This window comes from Pelophylax lessonae, assembly GCF_965119305.1.
Source record: "Pelophylax lessonae genome assembly, chromosome: 1".
Classification (NCBI taxonomy): Eukaryota; Metazoa; Chordata; class Amphibia; order Anura; family Ranidae; genus Pelophylax; species Pelophylax lessonae.
In genome coordinates this window covers 367,131,553-367,153,637 of record NC_138768.1, presented here as the reverse complement: position 1 = coordinate 367,153,637, position 22,085 = coordinate 367,131,553, and the positions used below count along the sequence as shown (strand labels likewise).

The following is a 22,085-nucleotide window of genomic DNA, read 5'->3' as shown; positions in this document are numbered from 1 at the left end:
AAAGAAAAACCATGTACACCTCGGTCAGCAAAGAAAGAAGACCATAAACGCCACGCGGCATGGTACGAATTCCAAGTTGAAGGAGCCAAAGATGAACGAATCGCCGAAGAAACATCAGTCAGACCAGTTCCCATAGATGAGAAGGGCAAGAAAGGCCCACTAGATCCGCACCAGGAGCCTCCAACCGAAAACGGTCCATCTGCTGGCGAGATAGGGAGTCAGCAATAATATTGCTATGGCCAGGTATATACTTAGCTTTCAACCAAATATTAAACTTTAAACACAAAAGCACTAAATACCTCAAAAGAGAAACAACTGGCGGAGACTTGGAGGATAGGCAGTTAATGGCGAAAACAACTCCTTTATTATCTGAATGTAACATTATACGCCCATTAGAAAACTCAACGCCCCAAATCTCTAATGCAACCAATACCGGAAACAATTCCAGCAGAACAATGCAATTCGTCAAACCTTTAAAGATCCACACAGGATGCCAAGTGGCCGCAGACCAATGGCCATTCCAATAAACGCCATAACCGTGTGCGCCAGACGCATCAGCAAACAAATCTAATGCGACAGAGGTGCAGAAACATTCCTGCCAAACAGTAAATCCATTAAATGAATCCAAAAACCGTAACCAAATTAACAAATCCGCCTTAATCTCAGGTGACACAACGATAAAGTGGCCAGGAGAAGATACACCCGAGATAGCTCTATACAATCTTTTAGTAAATGCCCTGCCCATAGGCATGGCCCTGGATGCAAAGTTGAGCAATCCCAAAAGAGATTGAACTAATTTCAATTTGACTTTGTCTCTACTCAAAACAAAATTCAACAGCCAACGAAGTTTAGAAATTTTAGCATCGGGCAAACGAAAAACCATTTCCACAGAATCAATTTGAATGCCCAAAAATTACAGGCAAGAAGTAGGATACACAGCTTTTTCCGCTGCTAGTGGAATGCCAAAATCACTGCAAATAGATTCAAAAATACTAAGAGTAGATATACAATCAAAAGAACCTGCCTTACCAATAAATAAGAAATCGTCCAAATAATGTAATATGTTGTCATAACTGGACTTGCAAACAACCACCCATTCCAGAAAAGTTGAAAACAATTCGAAGTAAAAACAAGAGATGGAAAATCCCATCGGTAAACACTTATCAAAATAAAATTCATTATCAAAACAAAAACCTAAGGAAGTGAATGCCTGAGGATGAATGGGCAATAATCTAAATGCCGATTTGACGTCAGCCTTAGCGAGCAAAGCAGAGCAACCTGCTTTCCTAATCTTAGACAAAGCGTCATCGAATGTAGCGTAAGAAACAGAACACAGATTAGCGTCAATTTCGTCATTCAAAGATTCCCCAACAGGAAACGATAGATGGTGTATCAGACGAAATTCACCTGGTTCCTTCTTTGCTATGACCCCCAAAGGCGAAATTCTAAAATTAGGGAAAGGAGGAGCCGAAAAAGGACCAGCCACCCTACCCCCAGCAACCTCCTTAGCAATTTTCAACCTAACCACCTCAGGATGCATAGCCACAGAAGGCAGATTATCACGCAACACACAACCAGAGCCAGAAAAAGCAGGCAGCGGAAATCCAAAACCAAAACCATCAATCAAAATGTTAGCGGATCTACGGTTTGGGTAAGCTAGTAGCCACGGGAGCATTCCTTCCAAGCTCACCGTAGTTTCCGCCTTTAAGAAAAATCTGCTCCCTGTTTGAATGGCCACTAAGCGAAGATTGCTTTTTAAAGCACTTAGAGACCGGGTGGGCCCCAGCACAGTGTGAGCACTCATGCTTAAATCTACAAGAATGAGGCCATTTACATAGGCCGTCATTAAATCCAAAACAAACTCCCTTCCGGTGTTGAACAGAAGTAGATGGTTTTGAAACAAAAGAATTCTTCCGAGGCAACAGCAAATTCAGCCACAAACCCACATCTATGACACCCCATTGTAAAGACTTATGGACTGAAAGCTTTTGCCGAAATGACTCGTCATAATTCAGCCAACCAAAACCAGGGAAACTTCTATAAGCTTCCAACACTATGTCTAAATGTTGAAACAGACCAGTACATAGTTCAGGCTTTCTTTCACCTAATACACAGGAATATACGTATACAGAATCCCTGTAACCAATTTGAAAAAGACCTAGGAGCAGCCCTAGATCTATCCTCATTAGACTTTTCGCTATCAAATTTAGATGGCTTATTGCCAGGAAGCAAAGACAATATGTCCACGTACTCACCCCTAAAAATTTTTTCCTTACCCGAGTCCTTAAGGTGAAAACCTAAGGGAGAAAGGGGGCACGGCAAAGCTTCTTTCAAAGAAATTTCAGGAACATTTTGCATTTGAGTAGGCAAAATAGATTCCCTAGCAGCATGTACATTATCAGCAACACTTAGAGGAGAAGTAGCTTCATCACAAAGCACACTATCACTCCAGACATTTCTCACAGATGTAGGAACATTCGGTTCCACAACACATTCACTTACCGTAGAGTTTCCAATAACTGTAGGTACTGAAACACTATCATTAAGCTTTGCACACAATGAGGACATCACTGTAAAAATTTCAGCCAACATAACATTAGCAGGGCGCTCACCTGCAACAACTGCGTCACCAATGACCGCAGTACTGACAGTTGACGGCAGTTGATTAAGTTGTCCTGAAGAAACCGCAGCTGAACACATAGAGGCTGAGGACACCGCCGCCGCCAATGAACCAGGCATATCCACACCGGACGACTGGTCCACAACAGTAGAACGGACATCCTTCGTTTTCTTCTTAGCAGACACCGCGGACACCGAAGCCGGACCAAATCTTCCGGGCCTCTTCACATTCCGCAGCGATCTTCTATCCGGATACCCGGCGGAAGCCGTCGCCCGATGATGACGATCACCGGATACGTCACACAGGTCACCGGAGGCGGACAATGCCATTCGCGAGGCCGGACGAGCGGAAGCGGCGTCACTCCCGGGGTCAACAGGAACAGGAAACATGCCACAATCCCGAGACAACGATGGCGGAGGATCAACATGAACCGAGGCGTCCACCGGAATCGATAGGCATTTCCTCGCCCATTCTTCACCGTCGGCACCTCTAGCTCTTTCAAGTAAGTCACGCAGAAGGGACTCCATCACTCCAACGAATTCTTTTTCTCCGCTCCCGGCAACTGATTTTTGACAGTTGCTGCAGCAGTTTATATAGGCAACATTTTTTTTTTAAAGGTTTGAAAACTGTCCAATCCTTGAACTGTGTGTCTTAGCCAATTAGCTTGTCACCTAATTGACCAATCTTGACCCTTATATAAAACACCAATCCTATTGTTTGAATAGCATTTTTTTTTTTATCATGCCACGGCCCCATACATGCATGGCAGGTACCTTGACCCGCCATGCATCTCATTCTGAAGCCCCCCCCCCCCCCCGAAAAATAAAAAAAAAGTAAGACTAACTATTTTTTCTTGTTAAATTACTGCAAAGGTCTAGGAAATGCAACATTTCAGTGAAAAGCACACTGAAGTGAATTGTAGAGCAAATAAACGCAATAAACAACCCAAATTTTTGGTACAATATAAAAAATGAGATTTTACCAAGTAAATAGATACCCAACATGCCAAACACTAAATTTGTGTGCACCTGTAAAATGGAGACATAGTTCTGTGGCCTGTATTTTCTATAGGATACACCTAAAAGACCACCTGTAGGTCATCAGTTTAGTGTAACAGAGATTGCATGCACCGCAATATGTAACGTGTATTGCAATCAATGTTTTCACATGTAGGCGCCCCCGACATGTTTGTTTATGTTCATATGTGCGTATATGTGGGAGTGGGGGGGGGGGCTCAAAATGTTTTTGGGGGGAGATTTTTTGTGCTTGGATGTAACTTCATTTTTTTGCAAAAACGAAATATATTTTTTTTGCTTAACTTTTTTATCACATAAGGGATTAAAAGTCCCCTATGTAATGATTTTTAGGTGACAGGTTCTCTTTAATGAGACATGCCTCATCTAAAAGACCCTACATTTCTCCTCTGGGCTCCATGGAATGTATTACAATGCAGTGACAGGGTGACCTGGAAGTGGCGTCATACATGTCAGTTTCGGGGTCACAGCAAGAAGTGGAGGAGAGTGGATGCGTGTCTGCTGTGCTCCCTCCCCTTCACCTGCTGTTTCGGTCCCCGGCCTGCAGTTGGGCAAGCGGAGACCAGAATACATGGCTGGGGGGGGGGGGGGGTGACGGTGGCGGGGATGTGTGGAAGTAATCAGGTGGCAACTGATTACTTTCGCACATGCTTCCACTTCGTGTCAGTTTTACACACAATCCTGGTGGCTGCAGCCACCTGTGTGTGAAACCCCTTGTCCAGTCCGTACTGTACTGTAAGTAAGGTGTGTAAGTTAGTTAATTATGGAGAGAGAGAAAACATAGCGCCTTCTAAGTGCAGCAGAATTCCATGGACCCTGAATACTGCAGCAACCACTGAAGAATCCCCACACTGTGAGAGCCAGCAGGGATACCACCACTAAGGACCCCCAGGATCACGATGCAGATGCCTATACATAGACTACATGCTTTTAACAAGCTTACCCTTGTGAGTGGGTTTTTTTATACCTCCATTAAATCACCTTTCTGCTGCACTTAGAAGGCGCTGTGTTTTCTCTCTCTCCTTGTTCCTCCAGAGCTACTACTACCTCCTCGACAAGCAGCCACTACAGTGAGGAAAAACCACATTGACTTTCCATGCTATTTCTCCCTAAGCTGTTATTCCCCCATACCCACAGACTGCTTAGTGATTTAGTGAACTCTGCTTGGGACAATAACTTTTTTTTAGTTAGATAAATATGACATATGGCTAAATTTGTACTTGTGACATATATTATCTTTTGTATAATGTCATGATACTATGTACCATACATACCTTAATAAATAGTTTGTAAACAAAGAAAAACTATGACATATGGCTTAGTCTAATGTTCCAATCAGACACGCAAAGTCACAAGGTAAGCAACACCCACTGTGATGTCCTCTTGGATAACTCATTATGCTCTTGGATTCCAATGTAAAGTAGTGAGTGTACAGCTTGTATAACAATGTACACTTGCTGTCCCCTCAAAATAACTCAACACACAGCCATTAATGACTAAACTGCTGGCAACAAAAGTGAGTACACCCATAAGTGAAAATGTCCAAATTGGGTCCAATTAGCCATTTTCCTCCCCAGTGTCATGTGACGTGTTAGTGTTACAAGGTCTCAGGTGTGAATGGGGAGCAGGTGTGTTCAATTTGGTGTTATCACTCTCACTCTCTCATGCTGGTCACTGGAAGTTCAACATGGCACCTCATGACAAAAAACTATCTGAGGATCTGAAAAAAAGAATTGTTGCTCTACATTAAGATGGCCTAGGCTATAAGAAGATGGCCAAGACCCTGAAACTGAGGTGAAGCACGGCTGCCCAGACCATAAAGCCGTTTAACAGGACAGGTTCCACTCAGAACAGGCCTCGCCATGGTCGACCTGTGAAGTTGCGTGTATGTGCTCAGCATCATATCCAGAGGTTTTCTTTGGGTACTATACCTATGAGTGCTGCCAGCATTGCTGCAGAGGTTGAAGGGGTGGGGAGTCAGTGCTGAGACCATACGCCGCACATTGCATCAAATTGGTCTGCATGGCTGTCATCCCAGAAGGAAGCCTTTTCTAAAGAAGATGGACAAGAAAGCCCGCAACCAGTTTGCTGAAGACAAGCAGACTAGGGACATCGATTACTGGAACCATATCCTGTGGTCTGAAAAACTTATTTGGTTCAGATGGTGTCAAGTGTGTGTGGCGGCAACCAGGTGAGGAGTACAAAGACAAGTGTGTCTTGCCTACAGTCAAGCATGGTGGTGGGATTGTCATGGTCTGGGGCTGCATGAGTGCTGCAGGTGCTGGGGAGCTACAGTTCATTGAGGTAACCATGAATGCCAAAATGCACTGTGACATACTGAAGCAGAGCATGATCCCCTCCCTTCAGAGACTGGGCCGCAGGGGAGTATTCAAACATAACGACCCCAAACAAACCTCCAAGACAACCACTGCCTTGCTAAAGAAGCTGAGGGTAAAGGTGATGGACTGGCAAATCATGTCTCTAGACCTAAACCCTATTGACCATCTGTGGGGCATCCTCAAATGGAAGGCGGAGGAGCACAAGGTCTCTAACATCCACCAGCTCCGTGATTTCATCATGGAGGAGTGTAAGAGGACTCCAGTGGCAGCTGGACCTGTGAAGCCCTGGTGAACTCCATGCCCAAGGGGGTTAAGGCAGTGCTGGAAATAAATATTGGCCACACAAAATATTGACACTTTGGGCCCAATTTGGACATTTTAACTTAGGGGTGTACTCACTATTGTTGCCTGCGGTTTAGACATTAATGGCTGTGTTTTGTTATTTTGAGGGGACAGCAAATTTACACTGTTATACAAGCTGTACACTCACTACTTCACATTGTAGCAAAGTGTCATTTCTTCAGTGTTGTCACATGAAAAGATGTAATAAAATATTTACAAAAATGTGAGGGGTGTACTCACTTTTGTGAGATACTGTATATATATATATATATATATATATATATATATATATATATATATATATATATATATATATATATATATAATAATATAGTCGAATAGATAAAGAAAAGAGATAAAATGATCAGGAGCAATTTAACATTTTAAAAACAATAGCCTTGATTGACTCCAAACCATTACAGTTTTTCTTTAACTGTATTATGAGGAAAAAAAATGGGAAATGGTTCCTGAAGGTAACTGAATTATTGGTTTCACTGTTAAAAACAAAAAAATCATGCTTTATAGATTTTAGGTACTTTAAAAGAGGAGCTGTACCAACTGTATCCTTACCTTGTCTCCTTCTTCTACATCGCATATTTTTTCTTCTGTAGCAGGATTAATGACAGGGAACTTTTTACCACTGACTGAAGCATGCCATTCATTGTTTATGAATATCTGGGGAGAAAAGCCACAAATGTGATACTGTGAAATCATTTGCATATTTTGGCTAGCAATATATACATAAAAATGTATATATATATAGAGAGAGAGAGAGAGAAAAAAAAAAAAAAAAAATATATATATATATATATATATATATATATATATATATATCTATAGAGAGAGAGAGAGAGAAATAGAGATATACAGTATATTAAAGCAAACAATTATTATAATTAAATTTTGCTGCATGTACTTATTACTCCAGTAGTGAAAACCCTACACAAGATTGAATACCGAAGGGTATGCATTCAAAAACTGAATATTTAAATACATTATATCACATTTTCTCATTACTTTAAATTTTGAAAATGTATAAATTGTTGTAGATTTAATCATTTATAATTGAATAATTGTAAAATTTATAATTGTAGTAAACCTTTTTTTTTGTGTTTTATATTGTAGGACAGCATGTGAAAAGAATATGACCCCTGTCAGTTTTTTTTTATTGCTATCTATGGTGACCACAGTCCCTGTTCCTGCAATGGCAAATCGCCAATCGTGTCACAGGTGTAGGAATAGAAGGGATACCTTCTCACAGCTGATTTTCTCTCATTTTGGAGAGATTTCTACTTATTTTCTGTTGTGTTTCTTGGAGCAGGAACTACAAGAAAATCTCCCTGATGGTGACAGACAACAGTAAAAACATGACAGAAGCTCTAATCCTTCAAGTGCTTAAAAGAAAAGTTTAGGCTGTAGATTTCAGGTTTATTTACTGCATACACATACACAATTTCTCCTTATAGTCGTTTATAATAGTTTTTTTTTGCATTTAAAACACAGTTAATAAATATAATCAATTCTACACATAAGTAAATGCTTATTGCCCACTTACAGCATCAGTAGCAGAGTCTGACAAGCCAGTTGCATGCTGGCTTGTAATTTAACTAAAGGAAAAGGTGTGTCCAAGTGCATGGCATGTTGGCACAAAGTGGAAAGGATTGGAGGGTGATACACAGAAGTGGTTAGTACACAGAGTTCAGAAAATTAAAAAGTAAGCAGAAATATTAGAAAGAAACATATACACAAACATTGAAACATATTAGGGACTTGATGATTTTTGGTGGGATGGGCTTAATTAAACACTGCTCAAAAAAATTAAAGGAACCCTTTTTCAGAGTATAGCATCAAGTCAATTAAATTCCTGGGATTTTGATCTGGTCAGGTAGCAGAGGGGGTTGTTAATCAGTTTAAGCTGATTTGGTGTTAATGAAATTAACAACAGGGGCACTAGATGGGCAACAATAGGACAACCTCCAAAACAGAATGGTTTTACAGGTGGAGGCCACTGAAATTTTTTCCCCTACTCATCTTTTCTGACTGTTTTTCACTAGTTTTGCATTTGGCTAGGGTTAGTGTCACTACTGGTAGCATGGCATGAGGCGATACCTGGACCCTATAGAGGTTGCACAGGCATTCCAACTCCTCCAGGATAGCACATCAAAATGTGCCATTGCCAGAAGCATTGCTGTGTCTCCTACCACAGTCTCAAGAGCATGGAGGGGATTCCAGGAGACAGGCAGTTACTCTATGAGAGCTGGACAGGGCCAAAGAAGGCCCTTAACCCATTAGCAGGACTGGTATCTGCTCATTTGTGCAAGGAGGAACAGGATGAGCACTGCCCAAGCCCTACAAAACGACCTCCAGTAGGCCACTGAATATCTCTGACCAAACAATCAGAAACAGACTTAATGAGGGTGACCTGAGGGCCCAATGTCCTGCATTGGGACCTGTGCTCACTGCCCGGCACAATGGAGCTTGATTGGTATTTGCTATTGAACACCAGAATTGGCAGGTCTGCCACTGGCGCCTTGTACTTTTCACAGATGAGAGCAGGTTCACCCTGAGCACATGTGACAGACATGAAAGGGTCTGGAGAAGCCCTGGAGAATGCTATGCTAACTGTAACATTGTTCAGCGTGACCGGTTTTGTGGTGGGTCCGTGATGATCTGGGGAGGCATATTAATAGAGGGACGCACAGACCTCTACAGGCTAGGCAAAAGCACCCTGACTGCCATTAGGTATTGGGATGAAATCTTTGGACCCATTGTAAGGCCCTACGCTGGTGCAGTGGGTCCTAGGTTCCTCCTGGTGCATGATAATGCCCAGCCTCATATGGCGAGAGTATGCAGCCAGTTCCTGGAAGATAAAAGAATTGATACTATTACCATCTAACGGCCCCCACGATAACTTGACCTAATCTGGGACATTATGTTTTGGCCCATCTGACGCCACCAGGTTGCACCTCTGTTCAGGAGTTTAGTGATGCCCTGGTCCAGATCTGGGAGCAAATACCCCAGGAAACCTTCTGTCATCTCATTAGGAGCATGCCCCAACATTGCCAGGCATGCATACAAGCACGTGGGACCATAAAAAATACTGAGAACCTTTTTGAGTTGCTGCAATGAAATTTCAGCAAAATGTACCAGCCTGCTGCATCATTTTTTCACTTTGATTTTCGGGGTGTCTTTGAATTTAGCCCTCTGTAGGTTGTTCATTTTAATTTCCATTAAACAATGTGGCATCCTTTCATTCCTAACACATTACTCAGCTCATATCAGCATAGATATCCAGCATAATATTTTCCCCAATTGAGATCTGATGTGTTTTCAAAGTGTTTCTTTATTTTTTTTTTTTTGAGCAGTGTACTTTAAACTTTTAATAACTTTAGGATAGCAAATTCACACCTACAGTATGTATTATTTAGGTATAAACATTTTACATTTTAATAAGAATATTATTAAATAAAATAGCAAACAGGGCTAAATGAATTAATGCAGCTTAGTGAATTGACAATAATGTATAAATAACTGGGAAAGTACACAGCAGGGGGGGCTGAGGCACACAATGGGAGAAACTGAGACCTCTGTTTTAACTGAAACATTAGAAGCAGCTTTTAATTAGGCTCCTTTTGCAGCCTAACAGGGCTGACTGCTGGGAAACATTTATGTTTGGTATAAAGTCCTAACTGAGAGCTCAAATCACTGAAATTCTTCCTTGATAACACTACATGTGGAAACTTTACAAGCACAGCAGCCACTGTACTTAACATGATGGTCATCAAAACTTAATAAACACATCTTGTAAACCACAGATATATTAAAAACATGCATATGACATAAGAACTCACAGTATGTCTGTTGGCATCAGTGTCAGCAATTATCAGTAATTTAAAGTTTACAGAGTGATAAAGTAATTTGCTTCCACTAGGTTTAGTTATGTTTATGTAGGTGCAATACAAAAATCCACAATATTAATAGACTGAAAAAAGACTCAGGATAAAACTGGCTCGCGTTATTTATTCTGCATTCATTTTTTTTAGTAACCTGCCAAAACTGTCAAAAAAACACATCCAACTAAAAATATTGTATTTTGCTCTTGAGCAAAAAGGGCTACTCAACTGTTTTACAAAATGTGGGCATAATTATGAAATTAATGTTTTTGCTATATTGAAAATTATTTTCTAACACTGTCAAGTGGTAATTCTCTGTAATTGCTTTTCACAGGTTTGAAAATAATGTTGGACAGGGTGCTGAGGAGTTTCTCAATTTATGCCAAAAGTTTTTTTGGTTGCTGATTGCGGAAATCACACTGCTTGGCTGTGATTGTAGAGTATACTTGCCAAAAGGCAAATATTACCCTCAGAAGTGAGAAAGCATGGTTTACTGAACCTCATTATGCAGAACTCAAGCTGTGTTCATCTGTATATGGTCAACTATTGACTTTTCTATGCACGGCAAGTTCTTCACCCATTTCAAAAGGAATTACTTGAAAAACCACAGGAAGCACTGACTTGATTAGCGAGAAATGCTGGATCAGAAAGTTAAATCAGATTTCTTTTTATTATTTTTGGTGCATTTGAAATAATGGCTATGACACAGTGAAATGAGTTGTACAGTAGTTTTGACTGGGTATCAAACACATACTGTGCTCATTTCATTCCACTCTCTACAAATGGACCTCTACTGACCTGACCCAGCCATACTGCTCAAGCAGCATCATCTGCTCCCACACAGAAGCATCTCTGTTAGCTGGTCCCAGAATATGAATTACTGTATTGTCTAGATTGACTGATCATCTGCAAACCACTAGTGTGGGGTATTAATGTTGTGTCAATATATTATATTTTATGATTTTTTATTCTTTGGGAGAAAACTTATGACAATCATAAGATGCTTTAAGCGTAAAACTATCTGGTGAATATTATACTATAATGTAAGACAGTAAAGTAATAATTAATTACTTGTCTCATTTTATTACATTTTTTAGTATCTGTTGTGGTCAATACTGCAAAGCTTAGCAGTAAGTAACTAGTAAGAAAAGGTTAAGGTTTTGTTTACTGAACGTGTTTAATATTATTTATGGTTCTTTTGATTTAAGCCTTTATTGGCTACCCTACCAATTCAGAACAACCAGTTTTCCTTTATTGTACCTGAACTCTAGAGGAATAAAAATATATATATATATTATTCATTCCATCCACAAACAATACCCAGCACCCCTTCTGTGCTATTGCTTCAGTTTTTTTTTTAAAAAGCCAGAACTAAATGGCCCACCTACTTACCTAAATCTCTTGCCAGGTTGCACCCGATCCTGAGTCTTCCCTCTTCTGGGATGTTGAGGTGGAGGGTCCTGCTTTGAGTTCCCACACTGCTGTTTTGTGATGTGGACGCTTTCCAATGGGTCTATTGGCATGGTCCCTAGAAGGCCCTAAAGGCTCCAGTAGCAGCATAATGATGTCATGATTAGGGGCAGCAACAAGACAAGTCAGTGACGGTCCTAGACTGCAGCAATGGATCAATGGTCTTCGCTCACAGAAATGGCATTGTAGAGAGCCACATGTCAGGGGATGCAAATAAGTCAAAATAATTTAGGAAGGGTTTTGCTAAAACGAAATTGTAAATAAATGGGAGCAGGATGGGTATTTTGAAAAGGGGATATTTTATTATTAAGTGTATTGTTATATAGAACTAGCATATATACTGTACTGTAATCTGTCCTGATACCAAAATCATTAATTTCCTGCACAGTAATATTCTCACAATTTAGCCCTCTAACAGTGCTTAGCAGTACAGTGCAATCACAATTCTTCTGCATTCTGGTTCTACACTTCCCTCCAGGTAAAAGATCACTGCAGTGTTAACCTGCTGCTTCCTAATAACAGCAAGCAGTAGATCATTCTTACAAGTTACATTCAGAAGAGGAAGTAAACAGAGGGGCAGGCTCACAGTGACTGATCACTGTAATAGCTAATCTGAGGCTATCACAACGATCAGGTGACCGATCATTAGTATGAGACCCGAGGCTCTCTGTGAGAGTCCGGTTTATGTGTTGGGAACCCGCTGTGTGGCACGCTGCTAGCACAAAGAGAGTTATGCATATATGCAGCCCTACGGAAAAAAGCTCAGTTCAGTGAGGCCACATATATGTGTACTGTCTGTGGGAAGGGGTTATATAGCACACTGGTTTTGCACAGAGCAGCCCCGATTCTCCTCTTCTCGGATCCCCCGCTGGCGCTCCTGGCCCTTCCCTTCTGCCGAGTGCACCATTAGCAAGTGGCTTACTATGGGGGCACCTGAGCAGGCTCACTCCCAAACTGTTGCTCTGTGTGTCCTTTCACACACTGAGCCTGACTTGGCCCCACCCCCGCTCTCTCCTCATTCGCTCACTGGCTGTGATTGACAGTATTAATCAATCATTGGCTCCTACTAGGGCAACTGTTATTGAGTGGCTGTTTCCATTGCTTTCCCAGCTGTATGTGTGTGATTTTTCTCTTTTCCCCTCTAAGGGGCATATGCTATAGACAGCCTGTGTTCACTGTGTGCAGCTTGCTATTAAGCTTCCATTGGGGGAGACATGCACTCTTGCCACTTTTTTAAACTGGTTTAAAGCCTCCTTGGGGCTGTGTGAATGCCATCTTCCCTGGTGACATCAGCTATGCATGCGTGATTGTCCAGTGGCATCATGGGGAGGGAGGTGGAGCAATGAGCGACAATTGTGTTGGAGGCAAAAAGATTAGTGGTGGATCTTCTTCAGTGCAGGGGTGGAATGGAGCAGATTTTATTTTAATTTTAAATATGAGCTTTTTTTATCCCTAACATGGTGACATACAGTACACAACACGGGGGCATTGGAGGAGGCACACTGAGACACAGGGCAGGCTCAGGGCAGCTTGTGGGTTTACATGAGTTACCTGCTGGGGAATTCGCACATTTGTTGCTCCTTGCACAAATAACCTTTTAAGTTGAGTGGGGCTGTCTTGTCTAGACATGAGTCCTGCTACTCTTCTGTGCAGTCTGATGTCTAGTAAAAAGAGGAAGGGAGGGGGCACGGCAGAGGGGAATGTGCGACTGTTGCTGTCAGGTCATGTAGACACTAGATGTGGCACTGCTGATGCGATTTTCTCAAGAAGGCCAGGGATATCAAGAGAGTCTGATTTATTGTGCTTATCTGGTCTTGTGTCAAAAACAAGGATGGCTACACGTGTTATGAAGGGGGATTTGTCTGCCTTATGGCAAGTCTATAGAATGAGCTCACTGGTATATTCGCCTCTATGGGGCAAGGCACTAACAAAAATGGATGTTTTCCTTCTCCTGTCATCTCTACCTTTTTGGAAAAGGTTTGTGTAGATGATGGGGAGATAGTGGATGTTGTGGAGCTGACTGCAGAAGGGTCACTTCTCCACATCTAAGTCACCTGAGTTTGAGGGACCTCAGGTTCAAAGTGTTTTTTCAGGTCCAGAAGGTCCTAGTAAAGACACTATATGGGATTGTTTGCAGTGAATAAATTTACCACTTATTGTGGTAAAGACTGCAAAGTTCCCAGTCTTTTCTCTTATGCCATCATTAAGAGGATGTGATGTTTGTGAAAGAGGCTCATACTGACAAGGTTTTTGTTCCTCCTAAAAGGGTTTGCTCAGCTGTATCCTATGGAGCAAGAGTTTGTTAAGAGTTGGAGAATTCCCTCAGTTGAGCTGTTTTCCTATCTTAACAAGAGGGACATGCCAGGTGGATAATGCCATCTTCAAAAATTTAGCAAATAGGAGGTTGGAAACATTGCTGAAGGCTTCTTTTTCTTGGCTGGGGCTGCCAGCAGTAGCAGAGTTTTGGTATCTGTCCACAGACGCTGAGGTGACATAAGTAAAATCTTAGCAGAGTTACCCCAGGCCCTCTGTTTTACTATGGATACCCTGAAGGAATCCATTCAGTAGATTTCAAATTCTCACTAAGGATTTTGTCCATTCACATGCACAGGATACTGAAAGTACTGGTCAACGGGGTTATCTTGTAAAAGCTTTCCTTGAGGCAGTTCTTTCAACACTCTCAGGGCTCATCCTCCAGAACAAAGCCTCAGCCTTAGTTCCACAGGAGAACTTGGTCCTTGAAGGCAGAAAAAGTCAGATTCCAGGTCTGCCTTTATATAATGAGGTGTCCCCATTTAGTCAGATGGGGGGATGTTGCAAGCATTTTCAGATTTCCTTTGAATCCACAAAAAGGGTGTCTCTCTTGTCACCTGCTTTAGGTAAGTAATCACGTCATTTCCAAAACAGAAAATGTTTCCTCGCCTTTTGTTTTTTCTACCTCTTTATAGTTCAAAGCTAAATGGAGATGATCATATAAATTTTGATTTTTAGTGTCTAAACAAATTTCTCAAAGGTGTCAAGTGGCTTTGCTCCAGCCAGGGGATTTTCCTGACATCAGTGGACATAATGGATACCTATCCACATGTCCCACTCTCCCTCCTTCCCTTCTCATCAGAGGTTTGTTTTTCAATATAAAGTCATTCTCTTTCAGTTTGTGAAACTGCCTTTTGAACTGTCCATCATTCCAAGAGTATTTATGAAAGTCCTAGTCCCATTTATAGGCCTTTTGAGGGTCAAGTGAGTGCCAATTTTTGGATACCTGGACGATTTGCTGTTTAGAGTTAATCTTTTTATCAGGAGCACAATTTGCACCCTGCAGAGTTTAGATGGGTTTTCAATTTTCCAGAAGTCAGCATTAGTTTGAGATAATCAGAGATAATTTAAAGGTTGGAGTATCTGGGACTCCTGCTGGACATGGCCCAGGCAAAGGTAATTCTTCTTCATGGGGGATCTGCAACTCTAAGAGATCAGATATCTTCCCTCAGAACTCTGACGTATCCCTTGATTCCTCTCTGCATGAGAATATTGGGGAAGGTGGTTGCCTCATTCAAGGTAGTTCCTTTTGGCCAATTCCAGTCCCCATGGGACTTCAGTTTAGTGTTGTCAGTTTTACAGAAGCCACATTTCTAAGTGATTTAGGGCCTTTGATTAGTTATTTTCTTGGATGATTATATTCCTAGTTACTAGTACTTCATCAACAAGAGTGTCAGGATTAGTGGTCTTTTCTTGCCAAGAACAGTTTTCTGATACTCTGCTATGACAAGGTGGTTCTTCGACTTTAACTCACTTTTGATCAAGGTTGTTCAATCTTAATCAGGACATTGTTTGCCTTCTCTTTTTTCTAGGCCTCAGTCACCGGGACACAAAGTCTTCGCACATTAAATGTGGTTTGGGCTGTCAAGATGTATTTGAATGTGTCTGCTGCAATCAGGCTGCTGGGTTCATTGTTCTTTCTTCCTGAAGGTCCTAGGAAGGGTCAGTTGGTTACTAAGTCAACCATTTCTCGGTGGAATAATTTGCTTATTGCCCAAGCCTATGACTTAAAGGATAAGTTTTCACCTTTTCAGGTGAAGGCTCACTCTACCAGAAGTGTTGGGCTTCGATACACACCTTTATATGCTTTTTAACAGGTGGACGCAAGGGCAGTTGTTGATACTATTTTTGCCATAGTATTTTGTGAGCAGTGAAGTGGTTTCTTTGGGCCTGATGATTGCTACGTGTCTCCTTCCCCTCATGTGCATTGCTTTGGTACATTCCAGGTAGTCATGATTTATCAGAAAGTGGCTGCACTCTGCAACAGGATAATAATGATTGTTTTATTATCAAACTGACAGAGTAAATAGCACAGGCACACAGAAATGTTGATGTATTTCACACAGCGAAGTGCTTGATCACAACAAAGTTGTGTTGTGTTCAAAATTTACACAATTTTTGTTGTGATCAAGCAATTCCCTTTGTGAAACACGTCAACGTTCCTGGGTGCCTATGTTATTTATTCTGTCAATTTGGTAATAAAACAATCATCATTGCGGAGTGCGGTCACTTTCTCCTGGATTACTGCAGTGGCAAGCTGAGCTGGCTCCTGTCGGGGGTGATCGTTGGCAGATTTGGCTTCCAGGCTTTACCTGGAGTGGTGTTCCTCTCTACATTGTATCCAGTCATGATTTATAGCCTGTCCCATGATGTACGAAAAAGAAAATTGGATTTTTGTACTAGTACCTGTAAAATCTATTTCTTGGAGTACTTCACGAAACACATAGGTCCCTCCACTCTTTCTGGGGTTCATTGCTTGCTACAAAAATTATGAGTTTCCTAGGTAGGAGGGATTGTATAGGAGGACTTCCTGTCTTTTTCTTCTGCCAGTGTCCATTTATCTATAGGTGGCACATAACCCAGGTAGTCACAATTCATAGCCTGATCTGTGTCTCATGATATACTCCAAGAAATGCATTTTACAAGTAAGCACAAAAATCGAATTTTTGAAAGTGTACTGTAAAAAAAAGCTTATCTGAAATTCACATTGATGTGGTGTCATTGTATTTGAATTAATGTGTTAATGTGTCTTAATAAGTAAAACCCCAGAAAATCTTGGGTTTTACTTATTAAGTAGATTTCTGATAATGTCACATTGAAAGAGGGCATTAGGCGTGAGGTATGACAATTAATAGGACAGGTGTGTAAATAATTCAAATGTGGGATATACCTCTTCACAATTAGAATTTGATGAGGGAAAATTAGAATGACCAAAAGTGATTTTAGGGAACTTCAGTAGAATAATTGTTTAGCTTCTGAAGATGGCAGATATTTAATAAATGGAAAAAACTAGCACGGTTTATACTCGTGCTAGTAGTAGCCATTCTACAATAATCAGAGCAATCTTAAAACATTTAATAAAAAAACTTTAGGGTTACCTAAGGTACTGTTTTGAATACAGAAAGAAGAAAAATAACCATTAATGGTTGCATAGTTTTAGCTATAGAAATTGTTTGTTTATGATTAATATTAATTATTATTAAGAGTATTTCTCCACTATCATTTTGCCCATTTTTCACTTACTTCATTGCCTCCCTCACTTGATAATGTAAAGATCTTTTCCCCATTTTCCCTATTACTGACTTAATATGCCTTATTCTGCACTGTGTCCCTGTGCAGAGGTGACTATCTTGGTAGAGCTAGAGCTTTACTTCCACATGTCAGAGCCTCTAGCAAGGAGAACAGTAAGCAGCATAGTAACGAGATCACCGAATCTCACTCCAAATTTCGTGAGTTTAGCAGTCACAAATGGTGAATAAAATCTTGAGGTAATAAGACATATATATATACATATAATCTTTTATTAAGATAATAGATTTTGGTTTATTCCCTGTTCCCCATCCACGCACCATGCTGAGCTGGTACCCTTTGTGATTACACAATATTATTATTGTCATTGTTTATGATGGTTTGATAATTTAATGTTTTGTTTGTTATCATTTTTAAATTTTACATTTGTCATATGCGAATATGAAAGAGGTCTGAAAGGTCCTGAGGAAGCGGGGTGTCCCACGAAGCGCGTTGACACTGACCCTATTTCAGCTAACTCTGTCAACATTCTACACGGGATGTTTCTAAAATGCGGTGTTGGTAGCATACACTGACATTGTACATATGTGATGAATTACTTTGTAGAATATATTTGCAATAAATACGATTTTGTTTTTGTACACAATAAAAATGTATATTTTATTTTGTCTGTATTTACTATTAAAGGTATATACAAAGTCCCAATTTTCACTATTTATTGTGATTTATAAGATCTCACACTGCAGATATACATAGGCTTCAGGTACAGGAGGGGCTAGGCTCCTTCACACACCAGGGATTGGACCTCTATTTTTCAGGAAAAGTTCCCAACAAACAGTATATTTTTTAGGATACTGCTTAGTCACAACCAACATTTAGATTTGTTCCCTATATATAACAAGTCTTCGCTTTTTGAGTTCAGGTCTGCTTTAAGTGCAGCATGATTTATATATAAGATCATATCAGATTTTAGAAGCTATTCAGACAGAAATCACAAAAACTTCCTTAGGGTTTACAATTACAACTCCATGTTAACATTGTTTTAGGTGAACACAACATTGGAAAATATTTTATTTAATTTTATAATACTAGAGATAGCTTTCTTAAATTATGCACAGTACTGGGTGTTTTAACATTCCATGACAGCTTACTAAAACTCAATATCAACTGGGCTATCTCATTTCCATTTTGACTATATACTTATCTCCCCATTATATGATATCTAAAATTTGTCATTTTATCTTTTCTATATATTTGTATGCACTGCTATCAAATAATAAATACATTAAATGGATAAGTATGTAAAAATTACTAAGTTATACAAATATACTTTAGTGTACTGGAATTTATTTCAAAGTTGCCCTCAAGAATCACAGAATCACATATAAAATTATTAACATGCATTTTGTGATAGCATTATTGTGTTCTTTCATGCAAGTGAGGTTTGTGATATTGTAGGTTAAAGTGTTGAATATGAGTCACTTAAATTTAGCTTTCTATAGGACAATTGTATGAGCTGGTGATATCTGTAAAACATCAATTTCCAGCTTTTCTTCATGTTCACATTGCAGGCAAAGTATCGTCTGTACTTGCTGCAGAGGAATTAAAGCAAATGTTTGGTTAGAGAACGATAAAACTTTCCCTTGTTGTAGTGGGTTCGTGCTACCTTTTGAGGCTTACCATTGATTCACCCAGGGCTTTCTTTCTCAGAAAAAAGGTGCAGGAACTCAACCACGACCCCCCCCCCCCCAAAAAAAATAAAATAAAAACTGGTCAACATTTCACTGACAGTGGGAGGGTGTCAAAGGGGCATCAAATACCAGGAGTACATTATGTACAGAGGTACAGAGTTCAGGGGTGGGCTATACACAGAGTGCAGAGTTCAGCCTTCTACCACAGTTGCTTAGTTCTGCATCCCCCATCCACATCTCACTCCCTCACACTGTAGATGGCGTAACCTCTCTCACTTGCTGGGAGATCCTCCGGTGGAGTAGTCAGCATTTGCACTGCACCCCAGGCCCTGGCATCTCCTTTGTCCTCAAACTGCACTTAGAAAACACAGGAAGCCAGACCTCTGTGTTTATGAGTAATAGTGGTGAGCAGTGAGCAGAGGGCCAGAGACAAAGGTGGTGGAACTGAGTTCCACCAAGTTCCAGCTGAAAAAAAGCCCTGGATTCATCACTGCTATAGGGAATCTCTTTAACCAATGATGAATTTTGAAAATGTGGGGGGAGGCAGGTCAGAGCCTTCCACAATCATGGTGGTTGCCTTTTGCATTACATAGCATAATAGGTTTCTCGGCTCCTGAGGTGCTTCATAGAAAAAATTGAGCCAATGTACAGGCACCTGCGAGTGCTTGCTGTGGCTTGTGTATGGCAGTTTTATAACATGTTAATGCCCACAGGTACACTTTACCAGAGGCCAATTCTTCAGCACATACATGCATGAAATAACTCTTTGTACAAGGAATGTTTCTGTTATGCATGTAATGTCACTCAACAAGTAACATTAATAGTTAGCCCCCACCCCCAACGTGAGTAAAGTATTTTGCAACACAAGTTGTGCATTGACATTAAATCTGAAAATACATTTCTTATGAACTGGTGCTTTTGTACTTAAAGATTATATAAAGCCATTTTTTTTATTTTTCTGACTGTATTTGGTTGTTAGCTTTAAAAAATGTAGGTTAAAACCTTCTTCAGGTTTCATTGCTGTTCCTGCTAGGGGTTTACTCTCTCTATTTGTTCTAGTGACCACTGTCACCATGACAGAAAGAGAGAGTTAATCCAAAATTGTACACTTGTACATTGTAAATATGTTCAGTTGTATATGACTCTCAGTTATTCTTTGGGCCAGCTCTCTGGCTTATGTGAACAAAACCTTTTTCCATTGCAATTTTTTGGTTAGTTAGTTGGTTGCCAGGTCTTTCCAACCCTCTCCAACTGCTCAGCTTGGGAATGCATGTAGAATGTGGTAACACATGTGCATAGCCAATATAAATACCTAGTACTAGAAGAGGAGGATAAATTACAGGAGCCCCTTCTTCTAATCACATAAAAAGTTGCAGTCTGTGGAAATAAGACAATGTGTTTTGTGAATGGATGAGTGTAGCAAAAGGGGAGGATTAGTGACATGATCCTTCACTGTTACAGTCAAGGCAGTTAACCCATGAAGCATTAGAAGTTCACCACTGTTAGGAGGATCAGGCCTCTCTGAAGAGACAATGGTCACAATAACCAGCAGCCATCAGGATATAGGATACATTTTATTAATAAATATGTCCCTGTGCTGTAGAGCCTTTTGGCCTATACCAAAAACTCTCTGTTACCCCCAGATTGACATTTGGTGACAGTGCTGCTGATCTACTCTAATCTGCAGTGATCTTTGCAGATACTCAGCTCCCAGCACAGGAAATCTTCTGCCACTTATAGCTTATTTATGGCTCCTAAATGTCACATTATTTACTAAAAAAGAGCTTTTATTGAGTTATAAGAGACGGTAGACTTTCTGTGTTGGGAGCCGCTTGCTGGTACATGCTGGAATTGCTGGAGGTTAGAGACGTTTAGCAGTACTACTCATTAGTTTTAAGTGCTACAAGGCAAAATTTTAAATTATATACCTGTATATGATACAGCCTGTCACTAGCATTGACAAAGCAGTATCACCTGTAAGTCCCGGGTTCCCGTATCGCATTCCCCGCATAGGCAGTTCACACTGCCATATGCGAATCGCTGGGGGTGTCAATTCAAAGTTAACGACACCCCCAGATCAGATCGCATATCGCAGTGCGAACTGACATTCGGAGATGAATTGGATCGCATAAGTGTGAACCACCATGCAATCCGATTCTGCTGCGGACCCAAAAAAGTGTCCTGTGCATGTTTGTGCCGAATCAGATGGGAATTCAGCCATACTATCTGTATGGCTAAATTCGTATCACACAGACATCGCATGTGATTTTCAGAGCAGTGTGCTCCAAATCACATGCGATGTCTGCCATCGCAGATGTGTGAACCGAGCCTAAGACAACTTTTTTTTACCTTTTCATCCTGTTGTTATTTTTCAACTTCCTTTACCAGGCCAAGCTGTGACGCAAAAGTGGTACATAGGGGTGATTACAATAGTCAGCTTTTAGGGCGACTTCACACAGAGCCCTTGCTCTTTGGTCACAGCACAGTGTACCCACAGTTTTGGTGAGGGCTAGCTGAGCTTTTTCATAGACTTCTGTTATGTCCTGTGCTTTTGATGTGTTTTCTGAAAGCATGCCAAAAGTACTGCATGCATAAAAGTTCCTTTTATTGCAAAAAGAAAAAACAAATTTTTCTAACAGATAAAAATGTGTTAGCTGAAGTTAGGCTTATATGATAATTTGTTAGTCACTTATGTGCCATTACATCAAAGGAATGGTAAGCTGCAATATATTACATTTTTGTTTTTGGGTTTAGATACAGTTTCAGTGGTCATTTTGGTATGGTGAATTTGTTTCCACGGGGGAAACTGTGCTGAAAGGGTGGACACATTTTCCTTTTTTTTTCTAGAGCACTGATTTAAAATCAACAATGAATTTAATCCTTCTAAGCTATGAATTATCCTTGCGCTCTATGCACTTTGGAGCTGTGAAGCAAATTTGCACAGATCAGATTGCATCCCTCTGTGAGTTTGGACTTTGTTTTGTATTTCTATGACTGCACTTTATAGTTTCTGGGAGGTATATAATTTTTTACATGATTAGTATGTTTTACATTTATTTTAATTTTATGGTTTATTCTTTTTAGTTTTTTGCAATGTTTTTTTTTCCTACATATTAATAAAAAAAAAGGACCTG

At 40.4% G+C, this 22,085-nt stretch overlaps 1 protein-coding gene across 1 annotated transcript in view; it reads right to left on the bottom strand.

Moving 5' to 3' along the window:
* Positions 1-22,085, bottom strand: part of ALDH1A1 (aldehyde dehydrogenase 1 family member A1) — a 105,889-nt gene that overhangs the window by 65,155 nt on the left and 18,649 nt on the right. The window contains exon 2 of the mRNA XM_082244138.1: positions 6,906-7,010. Within this exon, the coding sequence (XP_082100264.1) occupies positions 6,906-7,010 (105 nt within the window). The remainder of the gene's footprint in view (positions 1-6,905; positions 7,011-22,085) is intronic.